Genomic DNA, 13,033 nt, shown 5'->3' on the forward strand with positions numbered 1-13,033 from the left:
AGAGGGATGTCTGACTACCTCTTTAGGCCCAATCAAGGATCGGGCCTAAACTGGCAGTCGGACACCCCTGAGGGGTCCCAGATTGGAGAGGGTGCAGGCTGGGCTGAGAAACACCCCTCCAGTGCATGAAATTTGTGCACCAGGCCTCTAGTATAGTAAATAATATTGTAATAATTATGTATGCTGTGAGATGGTTACTGGACTTATTGGGTGATCATTTTATAACTAATATAAATGTCTAACCACTACTATACACCTAAAACTAATATAATATTACACGTCAGCTGTAATTGAAATTTCTTACTTTTAAAAAAAGAAGCTGAAGTTGTTTCACTTTGGCCTACCCAAGGCTTCCTCAACTTACTTGACCTGAGAAATGGCCTCTTGGCCAGCAGACAACTTCCCTTGGCCAGCTCTTGCCAGAACCAGGCTCTGAGTGAGGACAGCTGCACAGGGAGTTGGAACCAGGAGAGGGGCACCCCTTCCTCCCCCCTACGCCCCCCACCTGGGCCACGTGTGGGGGCCCAACCCAGTCCCGATGGGAATCGAAGGACAGAGAAGTAACCAGGGAGGCTGGGCTGCCCTGTGAGTGCCCAGGGCTGTCTCTAGGATTTCGGCAAACATCGATTCCTCTCCTTCAGTGTTGGACAGTTTTGAGAAGATAAACTAGTAGAGGTGGAGGCCAGGAGACCCACCATCGGGAGGCTGCTGCACATGAGAGGTCAGGACCTGCCCAGTGGGTCTGGAAGAGCAATGGGCCTGGATTTGGGCATCTGAGCAGCGGAAGGACAGCTCTCTCCCTGGGAGAGTCCAAAGTTTGCATTTGAGTTTCTCCAACATAGGTCACTAGAGACATGTCCCCTAGGATTTCATTCCACTTTCTTCCCAGCAGTCTCTTGTGTTACAGTTAGCATTTGCTTCGAATATCTGTAAGGAGCTGCACAGCTCCTGGAGGGTGGCTCCTGCCCCTTATTCTCATGGACTCGATGCTTGCTTCTGAACCGGGAGTGATTTGAGTTTTTGGAAATCAGACCACATTGGCCTTTTCTGGACAAAATCAGCATTTAGATCATTCCTATTCACGGAGGAGAGCCAGGCATGTGGAGGAAATGGAGCAGACAGGCATGGCAAGGCTTGTGAGGGGTGTGGGAGCTCCGGAGGGCATCACCCCATAACACAGAGGTGGGAGCTGAGCTCGCTGAGGTGTGCCTCGCGTCACGTGGTTTCTACGAGGTAGAGGCTGAACTGACTGCAGCACTGACCGGCCAGTCTCTGTTCGGCCTGGTTCCTCGGATAGGACAGGCAGCTTCCCTCTGAGCCCACCCACTTCAGGCCCAGAGGATTCAAGGTTTTTCTTTTCCATTTCCTTAGGAAATTATCGATATGATTAGCTGGTCAGAGGAGTCTCAGATGTAACCATTGTCCCTTTAAAAATCCACTTGGCAATCTTAACCTCTTTGGCTTTTAACTGTTATTTGTAGCCTTGCATTTATTTCCTAAACAAATGAACCTTGTGGCATTTCCTCAGGAAATGTTACATCTAAAAATAGCATTAAACTTTAAAAAAAAAACAAAAACTAAAAGCATTCCATCTTTACATAAAAGCATGTGGTACCAAAAATGTAAAGGGGAATCCGGTACCAGTGATACTGTTTTCAGAATGACTGAAAGGGCACACTTCTGTGATTTTTGACGAAGGATGCCCTAATGGTTTCTATTCAAAACTTAAAAACATCATCAATCCAGTTTAAATGTATTTGCTGTGGATGCACTTATTTCTAAGCATACAATGGTATGTGGACCAACTCTGCTCTCCCCACAGGCCCCTCCATTCCATGTGCAGACCCAGGTGTGCCAGGGAGGGGGAGCCACGGGAGGGGAAGACCCCCCTGAGAAATTTCACATGCTCCTCGGAAGATCCTAAGATGTAGCATTTAATGTGCATATTTCGGAATTTGATGGGATGGAACTTATCCCAAATCTAAAGTTGATTGAGTGTTATTTAGGGCCACCCTCAGAGGCAGAGGTCTCCGGTCTACCTAATGCAGCTGTGGGCACTTCCTCGGTGCTACTGCTGAGTGACAGCGCCAAGGACAAGCAGGTGGTCCCAGCAGGAACTCCCTCTGTGCTGAGGACTCACCTCTACCTTCCCTCTTTCCCAAATATAGCACAGGGACCCTTAGTGCCAGCCTGTGGAAGTGTCCACGTACGTCTGTCTTGGTATCTTACATTTCCGGACCCTCTCTTTCGTTTCAGGATCTGGAATCCCTCGACACCTACATCCAGAACACACTCTCTGACCTCTACCCACCGTTTGAGGCCACGGCGGCCACGGTGCTCTGGCAGGTGTTCAGCGTGGCTGAGAGGCTCCACGGAGGCGATGGGCTGCGCTGCCTCACTGACTTCCTCATCCCTGCCACGAGGGCCCTGCAGCACCTGCAGCAGGAAGCCTGTGTGAGTACCGCCCTCAGGGGACACAGCCCGTGTGAGACCCACCCCTCAGGGGACAGAGCCCGTGTGAGACCCACCCCTCAGGGGACAGAGCCTGTGTGAGACCCTCCCCCCCTCAGGGGACAGAGCCCGTGTGAGACCCTCCCCTCAGGGGACAGAGCCCGAGTGAGACCCTCCCCTCAGGGGAGAGAGCCCGTGTGAGACCCTCCCCTCAGGGGACACAGCCTGTGTGAGTACCGCCCTCAGGGGACAGAGCCCGAGTGAGACCCTCCCCTCAGGGGACAGAGCCTGTGTGAGACCCTCCCCTCAGGGGACACAGCCCATGTGAGACCCTCCCCTCAGGGGACAGAGCCCGTGTGAGACCCTACCCTCAGGGGACACAGCCTGTGTGAGACCCTCCCCTCAGGGGACAGAGCCCGTGTGAGACCCTCCCCTCGGGGGACAGAGCCCGAGTGAGACCCTCCCCTCAGGGGACAGAGCCCGTGTGAGACCCTCCCCTCAGGGGACAGAGCCCGTGTGAGACCCTCCCCTCAGGGGACAGAGCCCGTGTGAGACCCTCCCCTCAGGGGACACAGCCTGTGTGAGGACCTCCCCTCAGGGGACAGAGCCCGTGTGAGACCCTCCCCTCAGGGGACAGAGCCCGTGTGAGACCCTCCCCTCAGGGGACACAGCCTGTGTGAGGACCTCCCCTCAGCGGACAGAGCCCGTGTGAGACCCTCCCCTCAGGGGACAGAGCACGTGTGAGACCCTCCCCTCAGGGGACACAGCCTGTGTGAGGACCTCCCCTCAGGGGACAGAGCCCGTGTGAAACCCTCCCCTCAGGGGACAGAGCCTGTGTGAGACCCTCCCCTCAGGGGACACAGCCCGTGTGAGACCCTCCCCTCAGGGGACAGAGCCTGTGTGAGGACCTCCCCTCAGGGGACAGAGCCCGTGTGAAACCCTCCCCTCAGGGGACAGAGCCTGTGTGAGACCCTCCCCTCAGGGGACACAGCCTGTGTGAGACCCTCCCCTCAGGGGACAGAGCCCGTGTGAGACCCTCCCCTCAGGGGACAGAGCCCGTGTGAGACCCTCCCCTCAGGGGACAGAGCCTGTGTGAGACCCTCCCCTCAGGGGACAGAGCCCGTGTGAGACCCTCCCCTCAGGGGACAGAGCCCGTTTGAGACCCTCCCCTCAGGGGACAGAGCCTGTGTGAGACCCTCCCCTCAGGGGACAGAGCCCGTGTGAGACCCTCCCCTCGGGGGACAGAGCCTGGGTGAGACCCTCCCCTCAGGGGACAGAGCCCGTGTGAGACCCTCCCCTCAGGGGACAGAGCCCGTTTGAGACCCTCCCCTCAGGGGACAGAGCCTGTGTGAGACCCTCCCCTCAGGGGACAGAGCCCGTGTGAGGACCTGCCCTCAGGGGACAGAGCCCGTGTGAGACCCTCCCCTCAGGGGACAGAGCCTGTGTGAGACCCTCCCCTCAGGACAGAGCCTGTGTGAGACCCTCCCCTCAGGGGACAGAGCCCGTGTGAGACCCTCCCCTCAGGGGACAGAGCCCGTGTGAGACCCTCCCCTCAGGGGACAGAGCCCGTGTGAGACCCTCCCCTCAGGGGACAGAGCCTGTGTGAGACCCTCCCCTCAGGGGACAGAGCCCGTGTGAGACCCTCCCCTCAGGGGACAGAGCCCGTGTGAGACCCTCCCCTCAGGGGACAGAGCCCGTGTGAGACCCTCCCCTCAGGGGACAGAGCCCGTGTGAGACCCTCCCTTCAGGGGACAGAGCCCGTGTGAGACCCTCCCCTCAGGGGACAGAGCCCGTGTGAGACCCTCCCCCCCTCAGGGGACAGAGCCCGTGTGAGACCCTCCCCTCAGGGGACAGAGCCTGTGTGAGACCCTCCCCTCAGGGGACAGAGCCCGTGTGAGGACCTGCCTTCAGGGGACAGAGCCCGTGTGAGACCCTCCCCCCCTCAGGGGACAGAGCCCGTGTGAGACCCTCCCCTCAGAGGACAGAGCCCGTGTGAGACCCTCCCCTCAGGGGACACAGCCTGTGTGAGACCCTCCCCTCAGGGGACAGAGTCTGTGTGAGACCCTCCCCTCAGGACAGAGCCTGTGTGAGACCCTCCCCTCAGGACAGAGCCTGTGTGAGACCCTCCCCTCAGGGGACACAGCCCGTGTGAGACCCTCCCCTCAGGACAGAGCCTGTGTGAGACCCTCCCCTCAGGGGACACAGCCCGTGTGAGACCCTCCCCTCAGGACAGAGTCTGTGTGAGACCCTCCCCTCAGGGGACAGAGCCTGTGTGAGGACCTGCCCTCAGGGGACAGAGCCCGTGTGAGACCCTCCCCTCAGGGGACAGAGCCTGTGTGAGACCCTCCCCTCAGGACAGAGCCTGTGTGAGACCCTCCCCTCAGGGGACAGAGCCTGTGTGAGACCCTCCCCTCAGGGGACAGAGCCTGTGTGAGACCCTCCCCTCAGGGGACAGAGCCTGTGTGAGACCCTCCCCTCAGGACAGAGTCTGTGTGAGACCCTCCCCTCAGGGGACAGAGCCTGTGTGAGGACCTGCCCTCAGGGGACAGAGCCTGTGTGAGACCCTCCCCTCAGGGGACAGAGCCTGTGTGAGACCCTCCCCTCAGGACAGAGCCTGTGTGAGACCCTCCCCTCAGGGGACAGAGCCTGTGTGAGGACCTGCCCTCAGGGGACAGAGCCTGTGTGAGACCCTCCCCTCAGGGGACAGAGCCTGTGTGAGACCCTCCCCTCAGGACAGAGCCTGTGTGAGACCCTACCCTCAGGACAGAGCCTGTGTGAGGACCTGCCCTCAGGGGACAGAGCCCGTGTGAGACCCTCCCCTCAGGACAGAGCCTGTGTGAGGACCTGCCCTCAGGGGACAGAGCCTGTGTGAGGACCTGCCTTGAGGTGACAAAGCCCATGAGAGGACTTCCCTGCAGAAGGAATCCTGTGTGAAGACCTCTCCTTCAGGGAACACCTTAACTATTCTTTACTTGGAGAAGATTCAGGCAAAGATACCTGGTACCTGGAAAATATTTAAGCTGAGGAAGTGGAATTTCAGAACCAGGGAAACATGCCATGGATGGAGGTGAGGGAGAGCATTTGAAATTAAGCCAGAAATTAAAACAAACATAATTCAAGTGAGCATTTGTTGTTTTCTTTCCAAAAGAAAGCTGTGAGATAATGAAAAAACAACACTGTATGGTAACCTCAGCCATGTTCTTAGAGTTTAAACACATAAATGGAGAGATCTTCCCATTCCCCTCTATTTGATGGGTCCATCAGGCACTGCTCATCTCCTTCTTTCATCTCTGGCTCCTCCTTTTCCTCGTCCCGAATGATGGGTGAAATAAGACTATGTCCCAGGAGCCAGGCTTCTCAGGCCTGCCAGGGAGCGTAGAGCCCACTTTGTCTGCAGACATCCACTCTGGCTCCCCTCAATGAACTTTCACTTGAACATAGAAAGTAAGTCACACTCTGGAGTAATCATCTCAGAGCCAACTATTGGAGCAGTTCCAATACATACAAATAAACTCTGTTTAATTAATGTCTTATATGTTTAGTTTATTTCTTGGGATATTTTTATCGTAGGTTATTTTTGAGGCAGTGCTAAAGTTAACGACAGCCAAGTTGTGGGTATATTGCAGTGAGCTGCTGGAAAGATTATGACTGAATCTTAAAAAGAAATATCTTTATTTATCAGCACCTTTTATTACTCCATTGATATTGAATTACAGCTTTATAAAAAAACTACCATTGGGCTAATTTGATTTCTTAAACTCTTTGAATACCTTTTAGCTAGAATGAGTATGGTAGAGAAATAACCAAGGATGCCCTAGATTTGATTCTTTGTTTGAGGTAGTCTACCCAGAGGATATTTTCCTTTGTGATTATGTACCTTTTGCACATTGACATAGGGCAGCAGTAGAGAAAGGTGCCTCTCAGGAGAGGTGAACAGCAGCACCGAGAACCAATCTGCTTTAAGTCAGATCTGAAAATACCTGTTCCCTTTTTCAGGAGTGTTTTGACTTGAAAAGTTATTCTGACCTCATGTTTTGCCTTTATTCTTCTAAGTTTGTTTTTTCTTTCATTTTAACCATGCCATCCCTTCTCACTTACAAAATTGCCTATTTTATGAAAAAAAAAAGCCATGTGCATATTACCCTTTAATATGGATGCATATTTATAAGTGTTTAATAAGCACAAAATGAAATTTAGAGACAACCTTACTATTTGCATATTTCTATTGCTATTGCTTTTTACTTAAAAAATTTTTTTTATTGATTTCAGAGAGGAGGGGAGAGAGAATCATTGAATAGCTGCCTCTTGAATGCCCCACACTGGGGATCAAGCCCACAACCCGGGCATGTGCCCTGACCGGGAATCAAACTGTGACCTCCTGGTTTGTAGGTTGATGCTCCACTACTGAGCTACCTGGCCAGGAGCTTTTTACTTTTTAATAAAGAACATAAAATTTTATCTTTATGACATAGGAAAAAGTGAATGTTTCCTAACTACTATAAATATATTTTAGTTAATATAAATTCAATGCAGTTTTTATTCATTTACTCACTATTGTCAGAGTATGTGGCTTGGGAATCATTTTTAATCATATTAACTTTAAGATAAGTTGTTTTAAACTAATATTTCAATGACCACCGTTCTTCTCTAGATAGAAGAAATGCTTAAAATCATTCATTGGCTTACTTATAATTTTGTTTCATCAGTTTGGATCAGAAAATGTCTGGAGAAATTTAAAGAAAAGAAATTGGAAAGATATAAATGTAGGATGTTTCTCCTAAGAGGGGAAAGCAGTAGGAGGGGGGTGGAATAAAGAAAATGAAATAGTATAGGTAGAAATCAAAAAGGAGGGAGTAAGCAAAACAAAGACATGGGAAATAAAAGGCACAACTTACATAACAGGTTGAAAGTGAAGTTATTAAAAATGGTAGACCAGCGCTTCCTTCGATAGCTCAGTTGGTAGAGCGGAGGACTGTAAAAATGGTAGACCAGCAAATTCTAAACAAACAATAACTCGTATAGCAATATTCATAACTACATATAGTAAAAGACAAAATGCATTGTTCGGGCTAAAGAGATTCATTCAGTATTAGTACTAGTCACAACCAGGAATACATAAAAATGTAAACACTTAACAGCATAGAATGAAAATGTTTGAAGCATAAATTGAGCTAATTACAATTTCATAATTCATAATGAAATATCATAATAGGATAGTTCACCTCTCTCTAGAGCAAACAGGATAAGAAAACCATATATAAGTTATACACTTGAACACATATCTCTCTTCCATTAATGGGTACTCATAGAGTGCTGAATCCAATAATTTTTTTAAAAAAACGTTTTTATTGATTTTCTTTTTTAGAGAGAGAGGAAAGCAGAGGGAGAGAGATAGAAACATCAATGAGAGAGAAACATCAGTCGGTTGCCTCCTGCATGCCCTCTACTGGGGATTGAGCCAACAACTGGGCAGGTGCCCTGACCAGGAATTGAATGGGTAACCTCTTGGTGCCTGGGTTGATGCTCAACCACTGAGCCACACCGGCCAGGCCTGAACCCAATAATTTTAGAATAAACATCCTTCCTAAGGCAACCTATAGATTCAGGAAGCTCATCAAATGAAGAACAAGATAAATGCAAAAAAAAAAAAATGGATTCATTGTAAATTAAACTGCTTAAAACCAATCATAGCCAAAACCGGTTTGGCTCAGTGGATAGAGCGTCGGCCTGCGGACTCAAGGGTCCCAGGTTCGATTCCGGTCAAGGGCATGTACCTTGGTTGCGGGCACATCCCCAGTAGGGGGTGTGCAAGAGGCAGCTGATCGATGTTTCTCTCTCACCGATGTTTCTAACTCTCTATCCCTCTCTCTTCCTCTCTGTAAAAAATCAATAAAATATATTTTAAAAAAAAATCATAAGGAGAAAATCTTAAAACCTGACAGAGAAAAGGGGCAAATCACATATAGCCAGCAGCAACAAGAATGAAGAGTGACTTTTTATCAGAAGCATTGGATCTTAATAGACAATGGGAAAACATCTTCAAATGTTGAAACAAGAAAAAGTAAACCTAAGTTTTTATATCCAGTGAAAATATCTTTCAAACATGAAAATAAAATAATGGCACTTTCAGATAAATGAAAGCGTACTAGCAGAGGTGCAATGCAAGAAATGTTGAAGGGGTCTTCAGGCTGAAGGGAATTGATACCAGGTAGAAGCTCAGATCTACAGTAAGAAATGAGCACAAGCAAGACTAATATATGAGTAAGTGCAAATTTATCTTAAAAATTATTGATTGCTTAGAGCAATGCATTGTGAGATCTATAATGTAGAAATAAAATAGATGACAACAAAAGCACAAAGTTTGGGAGGGAGTAAATTGAATTGTACTAATGTAAGGTTTTTATGTTATTTTTAAATAATAAAATATTGACGATAGACTGTGATAAATTACAGATGCATATTGTAATCTTCAGAGCAACCACTAAAAATAGCACAGAATATAACTAAAAATTCAACAGGGGAGATAAATAGAATCCCTCAAATAGAAGAGGGGATAAAAGGAAGAACAAAGGGATAAAAAACAGGACAATAGAAATTACATGCCAAGATGGTAGATTCAGTACAACCATATCAATAATTATCTTAAATGTAGTTAAGTGAACTAAACATTCCAAGTAAAAGACAGAGATTGCCAGATTGGAAAAGAGGCAAGACCAACTAAATGCTGGTTATAAAAAAACTAGAGGCCCGGTGCACGAATTGGTGCACCAGTGGGGTCCCTCAGCCTGGCCTGCAGGATTGTGCTGAAACCAGTTCTCTGACATCCCCCGAGGGATCCCACCGGTACACAATCGGGTCCAGGGAGGGACCGCAGGAGGGCTCCAGGGCATGTCCGGCCCATCTCACTCAGTCCTGATTGGCCAGACCCCAGCAGCAAGCTAACCTACCAGTAGGAGAGTCTGCCCCCTGGTGGTTAGTGCATGTCATAGCAACTGGTTGGCCAGTCAACTTTCTGACCCCTGGTGGTCAGTGCATGTCATAGCGAGCAGTTGAGCAGCCTTAGAATATCATTAGAATATTATGCTTTGATTGGTTGAACGGACGACCGGACACTTAGCATATTAGGCTTTTATTATATAGGATACTCTTTAAATATAAATACTTTCAAAGGATGAAAGTAAAAGAATGGAATTTGATATACCACAAGTTAGATTTCAGATCATGAGTACCACCAGAGACAAAGAGGGACAGGACATTTCATAATGATTAAAGGCCCAATTTATCAGCAAGGTACCTAACAATAGAACATCAAAAACACATAAAGTCAAACAAATGACCACACTAAATGGAGATTTTAACACTCCTCTCTTAGCAATTGATAGAACAATTAGTTTAATAAATAAATAGGAATACAAAAGAGCTGACCAGCACTATAAACAAAGTGACCTATTTGACATTTATAGAGCATTACATCCAACAAATGCAGAATGCACATTGGTTTCATATGCATGTGACACTTTTCAAGATAGAGCACATACTGTAGGTAATTAAAAATCAAAGTTTCAATTAATTTCAAAGGTCAGAAATTATACAGAATATTTTTTCTAACCACAACTGTGTTAAATCTGAATTAAATAACAAAAAAAGGCAACTAGAAACTCCTAACATATTTGGAAATTAAGTAGCATATTTCTAAATAACACATGGGTTAAAGAAATCACAAGGAAAATTATTGTAACTGAATCATAATGAAGCACAACATGTAGAAAATTTTTATATAATTTAAGCATTGTTTAAAGTATAATGTATATGTTTTAGGGAGGTTCTAATATTATCGAAATTTCTACCTTAAGAAGCTAGGAGAAGAAGAGCTAAATAAATCCAATGTAATGGAAACCTAAAACTGATTAAATATGAGTGCAATCATAAAGAAACCTTTTTCTAAGAAAATGAAGTTGAATGTTCTGCAAAGATTTATGAAATATCACTTTAAAAAGTGCTGTCACAGCCCTAGCTGGTTTGGCTCAGTGGATAGGGCATTGGCCTGCGGATTAAAGGGTGTCCCAGGTTCGATTCCGGTCAAGGGCACATGCCCAGGTTGCGGGCTCGATGCCCAGTGGGGGGCGTGCAGGAGACAGCCAATCAATGATTCTCTCTCATCATTGATGTTTCTATCTCCCTCTCCCTTTCTCTCTGAAATCAATAAAAATATATATTTTTTAAAAAGTGCTGTCACATTAGGTATGAGCAAGACAGCTGAGAAGACAGGGATATTTGGGGGAGGAGGAATCCAGAATTCTACATTCCTATGTCTTCCCTAATTCCTTTAAGTTCTTACTCTACTTCAAAGGTATCAAAGCATGTGGGTGGGCTCAGCCCAAGGAAGACAGTGGAGCCCTCCACATCAGCAGAGAAAAGTTGGGCCTCCTGTACATATTAGTCCCATCAAGAGGCAGGAACCACACAGACATTTAATCAGGGGTTATTAATGTTATTATCTAATGACATGGGATTAACTCTAAATGGGCAACAAGGGCTGTGAAGAGCCCCTGAGGCTGAGGGAGAGCACCAGGGAGAAAGAAACCTCAAAGGGGGTCCCCTCCCTAGCTCCCACCAGGATGGGTGTGTGAATGTGCATTTATATGTTTAAAGCAAAAATAAAACGTTAGGGTATGTATGACCATTCTTTTTAGTGATAATCTGCTTTAACAAACCAACTAGCAGTCCTGATCACTCAGAGCTGAGGGAATTTAGAACACACAGTTGGCACTAAAATCGCCGGTGGGGGCCCGGAGCATCGTACATCTCACACCCTGAGTCCAAAATGAACCCCTCAGCCAAGCCCTTCCCTGATCCCTGACTCACGAATTGTGAGCAAAATAGTGTTTTTAAGCCACTAAATTTGGGGATAGTTGGTTATACTAGTGATAGTAATAGGTCAAATTGCTACATAGCAAAGAAAATGAGTAAACTGCAGCTGTGTGTAACAGTATTGATGATTAAGAAATAAGTCAGCGGAATACAGACTGTGTGACTCCATTTCTGTAAGGTTCAGATACATGCGTAACAAGAGTTTATTGTCTAGGGAGTCAACATGTGGTAAATACAAAGAAAAGGAGGGGACTAATCATGAAATTTGGGAAAGTGCCTGCCTCTGAGCGGTCACGGGCACGCAGGAGATGTCAAAGACGATGGCGACATTCTTTTCCTTAAACTGCTGTCTCGTGATATTTTATATCTTCTATAATGTAAGCATGCTTTTTTGTCTCTTCATATTTAATTTTAAACCTTTTAAACAATGTCTTATTGCTGAAAACAAATAACTTTCTCACAAAGATGGGGAAATGCCTGCCTCTCCCACAAGGCCTAGGAGACGTAGCTCACACAGGACGGTCTGTGCGTCACCCTCCTTTCCGACAGGGGCTTGGGAGCCCTGTGCGGTGTGGGAGGTTCTCACTGGACTGGAGACTGATAGGAGACCTTGCGTGACTGGCTCCTCCCCCTGCCGGGCAGCCCAGCTCCTGCTCCCCTGAGGCCAGTTTTCTCCGCCTCCGCCTTGGAGCTTCCTGTCTATGGCCCGTTGGGTGGTGGGAGCAAACCCAGGATGTGGACAGTTGAGTTGAATTCATACCAGGAGGGGAATCGGCAGGACTGGGGTGTGAGGGTTGCACGGTCATGGGCCATGCAACCCTGCTCAGCCCCTCCAGAAAGGAGTCACCTCGGTTGGCCTTGGACCCTCTGATTCTGGAACTTTCTGTCATGAAGATCATTCAAAACACTGACCCCAGCTGCACACCTTTAGGCCACACCTCAGGCTGAATTTCTCTCTCTGATGGCCACTGGGTTCTCTTCACTGCCAGGCTGGAAATCTCTCCATTGCTGACTGAGGGGCCGGGCAGTGTCCTGCGTCTTCATGTCCAGCGTGGGAAGGTCACTGGTCACTCAGCAAGGCGTGGGCCCACATCTGCGGCCACCCACACCAGTGGTCACTGGCTCGCCCCAGGGGTCTGGGGGTAACCATACTCTCTGACCTGCTCTGAGGCCTCACATTCCACAGGAGCATCTGAAATCTGGGCTGGGCTCCAAGCGCAGAGATGTTTGGTATTTTTATCTGTCAGAGCAAAGTTCGGGGGGAGCTGGAATCCAGCAGTGCAGTGATCCGTGTGAAGAATTTCTAGCAGCTCAGGAAATGCTGATGAAATCATGTTACATGTGATGTCATCTCAACCATTAAAAATGCACAGAAAAAGGAATGAAGTGAAACACATAAATGCCCACAATGCTGACCTGGGGGTTGGTCTTGGGATTATTTTATTCTTTTTTTCCCCCCCTGGATTCTCCAGTTTGCAATGCACAGTATTCTTTTTTCAATCTGAAAATCTTAATTGTTAATTAAATGTGGCCACAGGTGTGAGGGCGCTTGGCAGGTGCCCGGTAAATACCAGCGTCACCGGCACCAGAGACACCCTGTGCTGCCCCCCTCGCAGGCCATCCCCTCTGCTCCTCGTCCAAACCGCCCGCTCCTCCTTTCTGTGAACCGTGCACACGCACAGAGGGCCCATAAGACAGCAGGCACATATCT

General features: G+C 48.1%; 1 protein-coding gene across 2 annotated transcripts in view; it reads left to right on the forward strand.

The window, feature by feature from the left end:
• PLEKHG4B (pleckstrin homology and RhoGEF domain containing G4B) overlaps positions 1-13,033 on the forward strand; it is a 77,406-nt gene that overhangs the window by 24,558 nt on the left and 39,815 nt on the right. For both annotated transcript variants that reach the window (XM_079786253.1, XM_079786254.1), the window contains exon 2: positions 2,257-2,454. In XM_079786253.1, the coding sequence (XP_079642379.1) occupies positions 2,257-2,454 (198 nt within the window). The remainder of the gene's footprint in view (positions 1-2,256; positions 2,455-13,033) is intronic.

This window comes from Cnephaeus nilssonii (assembly GCF_951640355.1).
Source record: "Cnephaeus nilssonii genome assembly, chromosome: 2".
Classification (NCBI taxonomy): Eukaryota; Metazoa; Chordata; class Mammalia; order Chiroptera; family Vespertilionidae; genus Cnephaeus; species Cnephaeus nilssonii.